The sequence below is a fragment of the Cololabis saira genome, chromosome 3, assembly GCF_033807715.1.
Source record: "Cololabis saira isolate AMF1-May2022 chromosome 3, fColSai1.1, whole genome shotgun sequence".
NCBI lineage: Eukaryota > Metazoa > Chordata > Actinopteri > Beloniformes > Belonidae > Cololabis > Cololabis saira.
The window spans coordinates 24545668-24560034 of record NC_084589.1 but is presented as its reverse complement, the minus strand read 5'-3'; the positions used below and the strand labels follow the sequence as shown (position 1 = coordinate 24560034).

Below are 14367 nucleotides of genomic sequence, written 5' to 3'. Positions count from 1 at the left end.
TATCCCTGGATCATTAGTATTGGACAAACTGATTTCTCCAAGCCATTCTCCTCTGTTTCACTCATTGTTATAGAGTTTCCCTCCTCTTCTAAATGCCTAGTTGGTCTGACCTTTACTGCCTACTCAGCTAGTGCCAGGACATAATTGTATATTTATGGCAGCCAGGTGCTATACACCTGTAAATTGGATGGTGATTATAACAACGTATTAGCCATGCGGCTGCAGAGATTACGTCAATGCCAACTCGCTTTGCTACCCTTGTCTTTCTTGTGCAAGAAAAGCTCCTACTTACCTTCATATTCCTTGTTTCATCACTGCCATGCATACATCGCTGTATGCATGGGCATTGATTGTACATTTGGAAACACAGTATAATTAGTTTAACCTGACCTGATCTATTTCATTGTATATGTGCATATGTGGACATAGAAGAAGCATGGGCACCCAAGTGCTGCTAATATGCATGCCCTTGAGAGGGAGATGGGTTTGAGGGGTCAAGCATTTGTGTCAGAAATAGAGGAATCAATAACACCCTGAAAAGGGAGCGACCTGAGGGATACAATTGAATAACTTGAAGGGAAAGTGGAAAATGGTAATGGTCTATGTTTATCAAAGCAATGGATTTCAGCCTGTTTTTCAACACAGTTGGTAAAGAAAGAAAATATGGTTTTAATGCTAAAAAAAGAGACACTGAAGATGGAGATCTTTCCTTTTCAGTGGATAAAGAATTTCTTGCATCCTAAAAGTGTGACTACATTGCCAAGCAAAAAAAAACCCCTCATTAACTAAATAAAGCAAACTTTATGTAAAATTCCTATTGAAAACCACTGAAGTGACTCATGTGTTTCATCTGGCAAAAGCTTCTCAGTCCTCAGAGTTAACAGATTACTCTCATTTTCAACCATCTTTTATAGCTTTGCAAATAGCATAACTCCAGAACCCTTTAATTATTTCAGAATGACAGGGATGGATTGTGAATCAGAGGGAGAGGATCTTCCTGAAATGAGCAGATTTTGCTCAAGACCTTTCTAATTGGTTGAACTCCCAGAGGCTTGCTGGTGGGCAAAGGTAATGGCCCAAGACTTTGCTTAACTCCTGTTGCAACTCTGGCACACATGTTTTAAGTGCATCATGTAATCAATGGTTCTTTTTCAATGTTTACTGTAAACAAAGTCAACACCTCAAACTCTTCTCTGCATATCAGACTTAAATCAGACCTAAAGTATAGTATATGGGTAAACGCCATAATGTACTGTAACAACAAATAACACAGTTGGAGGCCTTTTTACAGTTAATACTGTGCTCTTTACCCGGTACTGGAATAACACTATTGATTATCTCATCTTTCAGTCACTCACCATCAATAGATGCATGTTTATCAGTATATGTTTGTGTCTATAAATGTGTATGTGGAAAGTGTGGTAAAGTGTAGTGTCTGTCGGAAACATTTGGCTTTCAGGAAACAGAAAAGCTAAGGACACTATAGCCGAACTACTTTTGACTCCATAGTTGCTTACAATTTATACTACCTTGGTGTCTTATTAGTAAAATTGATTCCTTTTATTGTGTGTGTCACATTCTTTTAATTGTTGTATTTATTCATTTAGTTATTTTGTCAGCTTGATAAAGGGCATAAATACATGGGAACATTGTTGCCAGGTTTATTCACTGTATCCATGACCTTTGCACTAAAGTCCACACGAACACACCCACGGTTTACTTTCCCTTCGCTGTTCAGACTCACGAGCTTCTAGCACTGCAACAGCGAAAATGATCAGTTTCAGTCATTCTGCAAATCCTGACCTCACTCAGAAAACAGTATTATGTGAGATATCTAAAAAACAAACAAAAAACTAAAATATGTTTGTTCAATGATAGGGCTTGAAAGAAAAAACACGAAATGCATCCACTAAGTAGTGGTTCGCCAACTTTTCCTCACACTAAAAGTACATTTATTTGGAGAAATTTGAGAATTCTAACTAAAACACACTGATACATATATTGTGCTTGATCTACTTAAAAAAAATAAGTAAACTTTTCTCAGGAGATTATTATGTAAGCCCCTATACTTCTACAAACTTTACTAGTAAGGTTGTCATAAATTCTCCTGTTGATTTTCTTTGATTAGATTTCCCCGTTTATTCAGTGATTTTCAATCAAGATAATTCTTTTTAAGTATTTATTTATTATTTTTATTTTTTTTTAATTATATATGTTCAGCAGTTTTTAATGCAATATTAGTCATTTCAGCATCGTCTTTAGTTGTTTATTTTGCTTGATGCAGAGCATAAATGTCATCCTTCTTGAAAGCCAGACGACGGTGTCTTCTGACATAGTTGTTTTAAGTGTCTATATCTGTCCTTTCTGACTTATCTACAGTGCTACTTCAATGAATTATCATCTTCGCTGTGACCAGAGGACAGAAAGAAAAGATGAATGTGATTATACCGGCTGCCACTTTAGTAGCTACTCCTGGTACACCTAATAGCCTTTTTCTAAAACTGGCTCTCTATGACACCATAGATGGCAAAATACAGCCCATGTGTGGCTGTATTTTTGAGACATGGCCTTTACACAGAGATTCATTCAAAAAAAGATATATATGTGCTGAAGAAGGTTTCAGATGGATCAGTCAGTACATTTACATGCACTAACAGTAAGTCAAATTGTTGCCTTAATCCGACCGATTTCAAATTTTTAAAAGCCATGTATACACCTTAGCCGGGCCGAACTGAAGCTCTTGAGATCAAGCTTTTAGTGCCAGATAATTCGGTCCTAATCTGAGTTATTTTGGCATGTATACGCAACCCCCCCCCCGGAAGTGACAAGCCAGGAGAGAGAATAATAAAATTCACGGCATCACAACAACACGGTAACAGATAAACAAGGGGGAGACTTTGTGCGCATCTTACCTGCAACATGATCAGGCTTAGTATGTTCAAAATTCACAGAGCTGCTGCATCGTTAGTGTCCATTAATTTGCATGTTGTTGTCCTCCTTCGCGCTTGTTTACTAATTGTGGGATGAAGTGGGAGCCCTCTGCATCAGGGGCGTCAACTGGCTCTGGCTGCGATGGGCCTTCATGGGGGTCCACCATGCTCTGGCTTGCTTCCAGTGGGAGAATCAAGCCGGACCTCTTTGCCCCTCCTGGGGTGGAGGCGTCCCCTGTTGACGGGTGGAACAGCTGGGCTGGCGTTCCCTTCCCGATGCAGATGGCTCTGTAAGGTGGTGTTTCCTCTCTGGTCCATCTGTGCTACTCCTTTTTTTATTATTATGATGTAGTGTGTATGTGGAGTAGTGGGGTTTGTGTGAGGGGTGGGGGGTTTTGGGCCCTGTTTTAACTTTTTAAATTGTACAATTTGCAAAATTGTAAAGCTCTTTGTGCTACATATAATGTATGAAAAGTGCTTTATAAATAAAGTTTGATTGATTGAATTGTACCGGAAGAATGCAACGCGAAAGTGCGTGTGGCGCCACCTAGCGTCGCGGAGTCAAACGCACCTCACTAAATAATCGATTGTCTTCTCGTGCATGTATACTTGGATTCTTCTGAACCTCCAGTTTAAACCTTTGCTAGATTGTTGCCAATAGCTTGATTTAGATGTGCATGTAACCACACTGAGTGTTTTATACCGTTTGCCATAATTTGATTCACCAGCTGAAAAACAGACCAATTCCACTGTGTCAAATTCCTATTATGGCCATTTTTATTCCAAGTCCCTTTACTTTCTTTTTTGAGTCAAAAAGTGTTAGCAGTTATTTACCCAAATAGAAACGGGGTAGTACTTTATGGTATAATAATGTGAAACTTGACAACACCTGGCAACACTGACCAATTCATTTTGAGGCAGTTGGTGTTCCCAAACGTCTAACTCATACTGTAGAGTAGAACAAGAAAACTTGGATGAGTTAACTGCTAACTTACTTTTTAAATTTGATATAGTTATATGATATAAACTTTGTTCTGGGAAATTAGGTCTTCCAGTCTTAGAGAACGTCCAACCTTTCCAAAGACCTGTATACCTTCTACTATATATTCAATGGCTTGTAAGTCATGCTGTTTTGCAGATCCAAATGTCTGTTATCTTGAAAGAACTCAAAAGACAGTAAAGCTGCTGAGCAAAAGTAGAAACTGACCTTTTTTAGGTTAGGCATGATGAGTCTTCCCAACTATGGGAATATAAATCATTCTCTTATGTCTTTTTGTTGCCGTTAGACAGCAAAGCTCTCTTATATTGTTTACAACAGATTTCTACCATAGGTCAAAATCTTCAGTTTCTCCTTGTATATAGTTTTGGTGCTTCATATAGCTGTCTTCATGGTGCCTGATTAGACAGGTGTTTTAATATTTCTGGACTTTGTTGTGATTGCTTTTAACTCCACTGCATAGAATACATGTGCACATGTGTATGGATAAAAGGTTTATTCTGAAATTGTTTAAAAAAAAAAAAGGAAACTCATTTCAGGCTCTGACAACTCGACAACAACAAGTTCTATGTCATGCTGTATGAATGAATTTTAAAAGCCAATATTTGCCTTTTAAAGCAAAGTATAGTTTAAAATTATGTATTATCTATTTCAGTGGAAAAGAAAACAAAACAATATATTGCATTCGGAATCAATAACAGCTATTTGATAGCAACTATGTGAAAAGTATGCAAATAAAAATGTTAACTGGATTAAATTGTAAATTGCAATGTTTTCTGGTAGAAATGCAATTATCAGTTGTCCTTGAGAAACAGAGAATAAAGCATGTTAAAAGCATTTACTAATATATTATTCTATTTACAGTAAATAATGGCAGTTTTACAACAAGGTATTTTTTGTAAATACTGTAAGTTCTTTACCGTGCTTGATTCAACCCGTCTCCTCTTTTGGCTGGTTCCTTTCCCAACCTTGTCGTATCCGAGTGAGGGTGCGGTCCACGCAGGGCAGGAGGATGATCAGTTTGAGCACCAGCACCACCGAAGGCACAATCAGACAGAGCATGAACGCTGGGGGGGTGTACCATTTGTAGGTAGCCGGAAGAAGAAATTTATTCCAGCCATAAAGGTAGCCATGGGTCGTGCACACCAACAGAGTCAGATAGCCCAGCTTAGACTGAAAAATAAAAGAATAAATATATTACCTTTATATAAAATGTAAATACCAAAAGAATAATAAGACACTTAAATGAATTATGTCACTTTCTTATGTGTATTCATTTTCATTTGTGTGTTCAGCAAAGATTCTGCTTATAAAATCAAAGTTGCTCTCCAGAGGCAACATTCAATTCAGTTCAATTCAATTTTATTTATATCGCGTCTATTACAACAGAAGTTGCTTCTAGGCTCTTTCCAGAGACCCAGAGCATGACTCCCGAGCAATTATTACATAAACAAGTAAAAACACCCCTAGTGTGCGGAAAACCTTAAGCCAAACAGAGGCAAGGAAACCTTTAGGAGGGAAGAAACCTTGTGCAGGACCCGGCTTATAAGGGGGGACCCTTTCTGCCAAAGGCCAGCTGCGCAGAGCAGGAAAAGTGAGAACAGACAGAGAGAATGAAAAACAGAGAAAAGGAGACACTGGCACAATGGCTAGCTGGTGCACTACTGGGATGACTGTATATACAGATGTAGACAGCAGACACTGAGGTGGTCAGAGGGCGGGACTGCAGGGCAGCATGCAGCTCCTGAAACTCTGGCCTGCTAACACACAGAATAGAAAAGAAGGGGGCAGACCAGCACAACAAACTACAAGAACAGTTGGGAACAATTTTCGTGATGGGATACTTCTAATTAATAACTGAGGGTTGATCTGAAGAAAGAAAAGAGAAGGAGGGGTGAGGGGCACCACCCAGTGGATCATGTTGGTTTCCCCCTGCAGCGTAGGCATAAAGCAGCATATCTACAACAAAGCTATCTTTAAGAAGAACTGTTTTAGTCTTGTCCTATAGCTGCAGCTATGACTACTGGCCCTAACAGACTTTACAGTTTACAATAACTATAGGCTTTACTAAACAGAAAGTTTGCTTTTAAAGGTGGATGTGGTGTCAGCCTCCTTAATCCAAATGGGAAGTTGGTTCCATAGTAATGGTGCTTGATAGCAGAACGCCAGTCCTCCAAATCTACATTTGGATACTATAGGAACTACGAGTAAACCTGCACTGAGAACGGAGAGCTCTGTTAGGAACACAAGGTACTATTAGGTCCTGCAAATATCGCGGAGCTAGGCCGTTTCGGGCTTTAAACGCAAGTAATAAAATGTTGAATTAGATTAGGAGTTTTACGGGGAGCCAATGTAGTGAGGCTAACAGTGGAGAGAGGTGGTCTCTGTTGATTCCTGTCAGCACTAGCACTGCTGCATTTTGGATCAGCTGGAGCCAGAGAATTACTTGGACATCCTGCTAATAATACATTACAGTAATCTAGCCTAGAAGATACAAATGCGCAAATTAGTTTCACTCCAGGAGAGGATGTTCCTAATCTTTGCAATATTACGGAGATGGAAAAACGCTGTTTTACAAACCTGATTAATATGCTGTTTAAACGACAAATCCTGTTTGAAAATAATATCAAGGTTTCGCACGGTAGCAGTGGAGGCCATCGCGGCATCATCTCATCCTTTCCTAAGATGCTTGGGACCAAAAATAATAACCTGTTTTATTGGAATTTTGAAGCAAAAAATAACTGGAAATTATAGGATTGATATGATTTTTTTTTTTTTTCAATCCCCGATTTTTTCCCCATTTTCATTACCCAGTGCTCTACCTAAGTGACAGTCCTGGACATTCTCCCCTCTACCAAGCTCGGGAGAGCCCTGCACTGAGCTCAGGTCTCTTCCTAGATAGATATGATTTAAACCAACCTAGAGCTGTCCCTTTAATCCCAACAACATGCTTTAACCTGTGCAGTAAAACGCTGTGATCTACAGTGTCAAAAGCAGCAGTGAGGTCCAGTAGAACCAGTATGAACAGTAATCCTTTATCTGAGGCCATAAGAAAGTCATTTGTTACTCGAACCAGTGCTGTTTCTATGCTATGATGCATTCTGAGCCCGACTGAAAACATTTCTATACAAATGATCACATAACTGGCTTGCAATTACCTTTTCCAGATTTTCAGATACAAATGGAAATTGGTTCCCAATTAGCTAAGATGTCTGGGTCAAGAGAAAGTTTTTTAAGTAAAGGTTTAATTACTGTAACTTTAAAAACATGTGGCATATATCCTAAGCTTAGGAATAAGTTGATATGATCCAGTATTGACATACCAATAAGAGAAAAAACCTTTTTGAGTAGTCGGGAGGGATGGGAATCACGTGGATGATTTAGCTCTATAGACGACTGAAGTCAGCTCAGGGAGGTCTACAGGATCAAAACAGCAGGCGCAGCTGGTAGTGCAGCCGGTGGCTAGTCAAGGGCTAGTCTACTGCATGTTTTAGATGTTTCCCTGTCTTCAACACACCTGATTCTAATCACTGGTCGTCATCAACATGTCATCAAGGTTTACACAACTCTGTTGGCGACACAGCCTTGTCTATTAGGGTTGTGTTGAGGCAGAGAAACATCTAAAACGTGCAGTAGACTGGCCCTAAAGTACCGGCTTGTGTGCACCCCTGTGTATAGCCCAGGACTGTGTGCATGTTTTTGTGAGGGTAGCTCACATTAGCTACCCAAGGGAACAAGGGGAGAACATGCAAACTCCACACAGAAAGAATATTTTTTTAACTCAAATTTACTGTAACTTCCCTGAACCAAAGAAATCACTCACTAGAGCTAACATTTCTAGACTTCTCTTGTTTTTGTTTTTTGTTTTTTTCCTGATGTGAAGATAAATGAGCTAAAAATACAAATTGCATCACAGAGATCTAGATAATTGGTTTTGTAGCACACGAGTGTCCCTTGGGGCTCAGTTATTGATAATTACTTGGATAATGTGCTTTCATTTACATTTCTAGTATACTGTTGCAGATTTCCACATCCATTGTGGATTACATTAAGTGTAAGTATCACAATAAAGCAACATTCATATTAATGTGATGCTAATAAAAGGCTCCTGATGATAATTAAGGATCTTGTTTAACCAGTTTGCAACCAAATGACAGTTATCGTATATTAATACAGCTGAATAAAATACATATACGGTAATAATAATACATTTTATAAAATGCATGCATAAGAATGTCATTCAAAAAGAAAAATTCCTATAAAAGACCTGTTTTTCAGAACTATTCTCACCAGATCATAAAAATGATCTTGACCCAGTCCTGTTTCTCAGAGTCCCATTCCCCATCTGAGGTCTACCTGTGGACTTGACCTTTACACAAATGGGTTTGTGACCTGTATTAACGACTCTATTGCTGAGAATAATAGCAGGTATAATAATTCTATTTAATGAATAACTTAACATTTAAAGTCCCCAGCAAAAGTTTGCTAGGGTTTCACTCCGTGTGTCTGTGTTAGGCAGTTAGTTATCTTGGTTCCCTGGTGATCTCCTGGGAGTGCCGGTGACGTACTGCTTCTAGAACAGTTTAACAACTCTGATAAAAATACACGGAAACCTCAAACATTAATTACCACAAAGGCTCCACAACACATTTTTACTGGTGGCATATGACTGATAATGTATGTGAGCTTAAAGGTGAACTCACACACACGCCCACACCTGATCCAAAGTCACACAAAGGACCAACAGAGCTCTGACCTGAACAAAGTTGAATTCTCTCCAGCTGAGGGAGCCTCCAACAGAGGGCAGGGATGTTAGTCCTAGCAGCACAAAAAGGAAGAAGCCCAGGATTCCCAGAGCGAAAAATGAGTCCGTGGCCCAAGCTTCAGTTTTACTGAATTCTGTGGTTTCATTATTCTTCATCTAAAGAAAGAGAGAGAGAGAATGAATAGAAAAGGCATTTATATTTATATTATTTCTATCTTTATGTCCTTAATTGTACAAACTTGCAGAAACAAGGAAGCTGACATGGACCAACTTGTTATACCTTATTCACTGCATCAGAGACAAGTGCATTCCAGAAAGTATAGCGAAGAGGAATGATTAATGTGTAGATGACATGTAGAAAAGCAAAGCCAAGCGCAAGAAGGCCCATCTGCTTCCTGCACAGCATCCAGCGGTCCAGCCAGTAAGGGAAACGACTGAAAGACAGACACACACACACAATCATTGATTGCACATACAATAGCAAAGCAAACTGTAAATATCCAACTTTGGTTTTTTTGTCCTGTTTCACTCTCCAACCTGTATTTGGTTCCTCTGTAGAGCTGAAGAAAAGCAGCAATAGCACCAGGCAGGTAACAGAGAGACAGCATAACGAGTGCCACAATTGGAAACACCTTCAATTTGAAAGAAAAAAAATAAACAGACCACATGAGAACAGAAAGCACAATACGTAAGAGAATAAACTCGAGGGCCAAACCTTTACCTTGTTGGCCAGGGACACCATGATTCGGTAGGAGATTTCATTCCCCTTTTCGACAAATGCATAGATGACATCTCTAATGAGCAAGTAGAAGAAGAAGAAGGCCAAGAGGCTTACAGCTATCAACAGAGGCAGCCTAAACTCTGGGAACAGTTGGAGGGGGAAGTCCTCCAGCTCTCGAGCTGCTGACAGAGAGCCTTTATCCAGAACGGTGAGGCCCAGTTTGGTTGCAATCTGTGCAACTGCCTGCTTTGCTTCGGCATGGTCCCCACACAGGTACACCTGCAGAATGGTATTGATTATGTTCAAAATATGCTGCACCAGAAATATTTAATTCCATATAAATGCAAAAAAACATGAAATGGCTTACTAAAGTCATTATTTTCAGACTTCAACACATTATCTTTGTCACTCAGCCTTAAATCCAAATTTTCTATAAGAAGTGTAAATTCTCACATTTGTACTTTTGTTGGGGTTTTTTTGTTTGCCCCCCCCCCCCTAATTTATTTGGAGCGTAAATGATTATCCCATAAAAACAAGTTACTAGATGTAGGGTTTCAGCACAATAAAAAAAAAAAAAAAGCTTATGATGCTTTATTGGTTGGGCGGTATCAAAATGCCACCGTGCTGAATACAGGACAAAACGGGTATAGAAAATGGATGGATGGATGAGTCAACATGTATTGTCTAATCGACTTCACAATGAGATTATGGCATTTTCAAAAGACGTATTCACATCAGCAGCATCAGTCGTGGTTGTTCAGGTACATTCTGATAAAAGAACAAGCTTCGATATTCTTCTGTTTTACTTTTGTTATTTAGTTTAAAGGGCAGATTTAAAAAAAATAAATACATGCACCCTTTCATTAAAGATGCCTTATGATGTCAAAATTATTCTATTTCTGCATCCACATAAGCTGTTTATTGACTGAAAAATGCTTTAGACCATTATTAGATGAATTAGCAGACCTGTTATGGATATCTAGGGCATGACTGCTATGTTTTTCTAGAATAACCTTTCCTTTTTCTTTTTCTTTAAATCTCCTGGTGTTGTACCGGTAATTTTTTAGATGAAACCCTTGGCTTGTTTTACTATGTAAAGACACAAGCCCACCCAATATAGCTACATATGCTCAGTATGTAATCCCATTTCTTGATCTCGGCGTGCTGAAGCTTATTACCACACTCACAGCTCTGTGATAAGACGATTAAGTTGTTTGTGAAAGATGAGAGCTGGAGAGCGTTGGAGAGCAGTTTGACAGGCATATAGGGGAATCGGTGGGATTGAGCAGTTTTCCCCAGGTGTGTATAAGTGGACCGGGCAGCCAGCCATGTCCCCCTACATTACCGCACCAGTAACAGCATGGGACAGCCGACAGGCTAAATCTCCATCTGAATGTAAATGTGGTAAAGCCACAGCCCTGCTGTGGATCTAATCAAATTGCTGGCCAGGGAATAGTACACACTGCCAAGCCTGTGTGTGAAAGTATACTGTAATTACACATACACAGGGAAAAAAATAAAAAATCTAAGACAAAGATACCACCCCTGTTCTTTACCTGTTTTTAAAGAAATAGAGCACTGCAGTGGGGTGAGTGTGTGTAAGTGTGTCTGTGTCTGCATGTGCATCTATGAGGGCTTGTTTGTGTTGAGGAGGATTTGAGGCAGATTCAGGTTTGGTCTCCAGAGGTTCCAGCATGTTTGTGTTTCTCTTTGTAGCAGTGAAACGAACGCTGCAATAAACACAGGTCTTTCAACTTTGCAGCATCATAAAGTGTGTTTGTTCATGGATTTTTACAAACACTGTCCTCGTTTTTTTCTTGCTTTTTTTATAGAAGAGGGCAAAATCAATAACCAGCATCATGACAAATGAAATAAAATCCTTTCCTACAATTTGTATTTTGAATGGTGAAGCGATTCCCACTTATGCTTCTCAGCATAAAATAAAATGAACAAAGTAGTTATTTTTTCCTGGTTTCTTGTCAAATGTTTCTCATCGTGAAAGGATCAAGTTGGTAATCTCCCCTCCTGCTACTGCTTTGTTTTCACATCTTCTCTCTTGTCAACCAAAGTCTTCTCTAATGCTTGGAAGCTTTCTGGCTCTGTTTTACCTTGATCTCACTGATATTGTCTAATGGATTGCTTACTTTTTCCACTTCTCTCACCTGCTTTCCAGCTAGGAGTCCATTCTGCAGGGCCCAGGCGGACAGCGTGTTAAGGCCTTTCACCACAGCAGCTTTGGGAACCAGCCTGGAGAAAGCACAACATGGATTTCACTTGCTTCTATTTACAAATAACCTTGGTAGTGAGAAGATATATATTTCATCTTTGATAAATTAAGAGACCCAGCAGACCAACCTGCCTTTGGACGTTAAGGCACAGCATATTTGCGATTTACAATCAAACTTTCACAGGAGTCTGTTACCTCTGCAAGTAGGCTGCATTGGCTTCTGGGTACATGTTTTTCTTCAGGTTGTTACTGAGGTCCACCAGCACCTTAAAATCACCAATCATTATTGATCAAGAACAGAAATAAAGGAATTAGTTTAATGTATAGCTGCTATTTTTTCTAAATAAAATGTATATACTTTTGTATTTATACTTTTTTTCATCATCCATTTAGGCTTAGTCCCTCTTGGAGGGGTTGCCACAGCAGATCATAGTACGCACACCGATTTGGTGCAGTTTTACGCCAGATGCCCTTCCTGCCGCAAGCACGGGGAGACACGCGGTATTCATACTTGATTTTAATTTTTTTAATTTGTATATAAACCTTTTTCAATGAAGATAAGTCTCCATACTAGGATAATGTAACATGTTTTGTGTTGGTATCTGAAATTTATTTCAGTTATCCACGGTCAGCTGTGGGATACCATGGCAACTTGGCAGCACAACTTTGTAACTTCTTTGTATTTTTTTTTCTTTCTTTCCTTTTCCAAAGGAAATTAAAACAGTTCTTACGTTTACACAACTCTGGCACAACGGAAATTATTTTGCATTTGTGTTCATACATCATACTAGCCACATTTATTAATAAGACTATTTGTAAATTTTACACACACACACACACACACACACACACACACACACACACACACACACACACACACACACACACACACACACACACACACACACACACACACACACACACACACACACACACACACACACACACACACACACACACACACACACACACACACACAAGCTGCCAGTAAGCAGCAGCTGGAGAATAATCTGTAACATCTGTTAGACTTGTTTCAACTTGTGTTCTAAGTCCTGAATTTAAAAAAAAAGGGAATCTCAAAATCAATTAAAAAATGTTAAATACAGCAAAAGAAACCCATTGAATCATGGAAATCATTGTTATGTTTTGCCTTATGAGGAGGGCAATAACGCACTGTCACAATGTTATTTTGAAAGGTCTTGAAAATAGTCAGGAATCATTAATTTCATTAAGATAATTTCATCAACAACAGACTACTTTAGTAACATAATATTTAATTGTCCTTTTTATGTCCCTTCAGATGATGTGAGTATTTGGCATCATTGTTACTCCAGTAATATTTTTTGGGACTACTTCTGATTGGTAGGCAGGTACAAGAGAAAAAGTAACTTAAGCAATGATTAATTCAATTATATACTGTTTGAACCATTGCACGTGTGTTCCAGAACTCACAAAGCTGTATTATGCTCCCAGGTAACTTTACAACTCTAATGAATGAAAAATAGAGAAATCTGTTGTGTCTATTTAACATTCCACATAAACTGTCTATGTACCTTTCCTTTAAGATGAGGTGCCATCGTCTCCAAGAAGTCATAGTGTTCTCTGTGAACACAAATGAAGATCAAACTGGCAGCCTGAGTTGCTTCCGCATGGGTCATCACCTGCACAAAACCACATACACCACATTAAGACACACTGATACATCTGTATTTGTATGCCTTAAAACATTTTTTAAAAGCCCTATGATTTTAGAGTGATGCTATAAGTGTTGTACCTGAGCTCCTAGAGGCAAAAGACCACAGCTTTGAGGTCTGCGGCTTCCATACACCACTCTGAAGCCAGACTGAAGCAGACGCATGCCCAGAGAGCGCCCTAGGTCCCCAGTCCCAAATATGCACAGCGGCTCTAGTTCGGGGAGAGCTTCCATATCCAGAGTTTCCATTGACATGCTGTTCTACTATCTTCTCTGATGTGCTAGTTGTCAGTCATGTTTGGTCTGTTATTCCTGCCGTTAGTTATATTGCTGTGGAAACTGACCTTCACTCTGCCTCTCCCTTTTTGTCCATGACGTATCTGATGTAACAATCATGATGTGTGTGTGCCCATGTGTGTGTGTGAGTGGTGTATTTGTTTATGACACTTGTAATCAACACTTCCGAGCATGTGTTGGATAGTGCAAACATAATCATGTCTTTGCTAATATGCCACTATGAGTCATTTTTTTTAAATAGTAACATCTGATGAACAGATATAAACTGGGACTGCGAGATGTTAAACTGTAAATTATCAGCATGGGGTAATTCTCCTCACTTTGCAGTCATACTATTAACCCAAGATCCACATTTTCAAGCGTTTTATCATTTTTTTAGAAACAGAGACGGTTTTATGTTTCTAATGCAGCCAGAATCTGACTTTCTCATTTCACAGGAAAAAAGTGAAATAAAAATATCTTATGCGCCTGCTTTCTAGAGCTGTCTTGTTTTTCTATTTCCTCTGTTTTCCACAGTTGATGCCATGTGGGAGCTCCTGGCCCACATATTCATTATCATTTCAAAACCTGCTGTTCCAACCAAATGACTATAAAGAGAATTTGTGCAAATTTGGTGTTCATGTCCCCGTGGCTTAAACATCTGCAAAGTTGTGTCACAAACAGACTCAACAGAGCAGAAATTAAGGTTGGCACATATGTAAGTGTTTTGTGTGTGGCTTTTGCACTTTACTATGTAT

General features: G+C 39.1%; 1 protein-coding gene across 1 annotated transcript; it reads right to left on the bottom strand.

Annotated features, from left to right (window-relative positions):
- Positions 1-4408: 4408 nt before the first annotated feature.
- Positions 4409-13649, bottom strand: LOC133430685 (metalloreductase STEAP4-like). Its single transcript, XM_061716746.1, has 10 exons — positions 13415-13649; positions 13194-13301; positions 11836-11906; positions 11576-11660; positions 9414-9692; positions 9230-9324; positions 8973-9126; positions 8684-8848; positions 4848-5100; positions 4409-4730 (listed from the first exon to the last, which is right to left on the bottom strand). Exons 1-9 carry the CDS (start codon positions 13586-13588, stop codon positions 4858-4860), a joined length of 1374 nt encoding a protein of 457 aa, XP_061572730.1. The 5' UTR covers positions 13589-13649; the 3' UTR covers positions 4409-4730; positions 4848-4857.
- Positions 13650-14367: the final 718 nt, after the last annotated feature.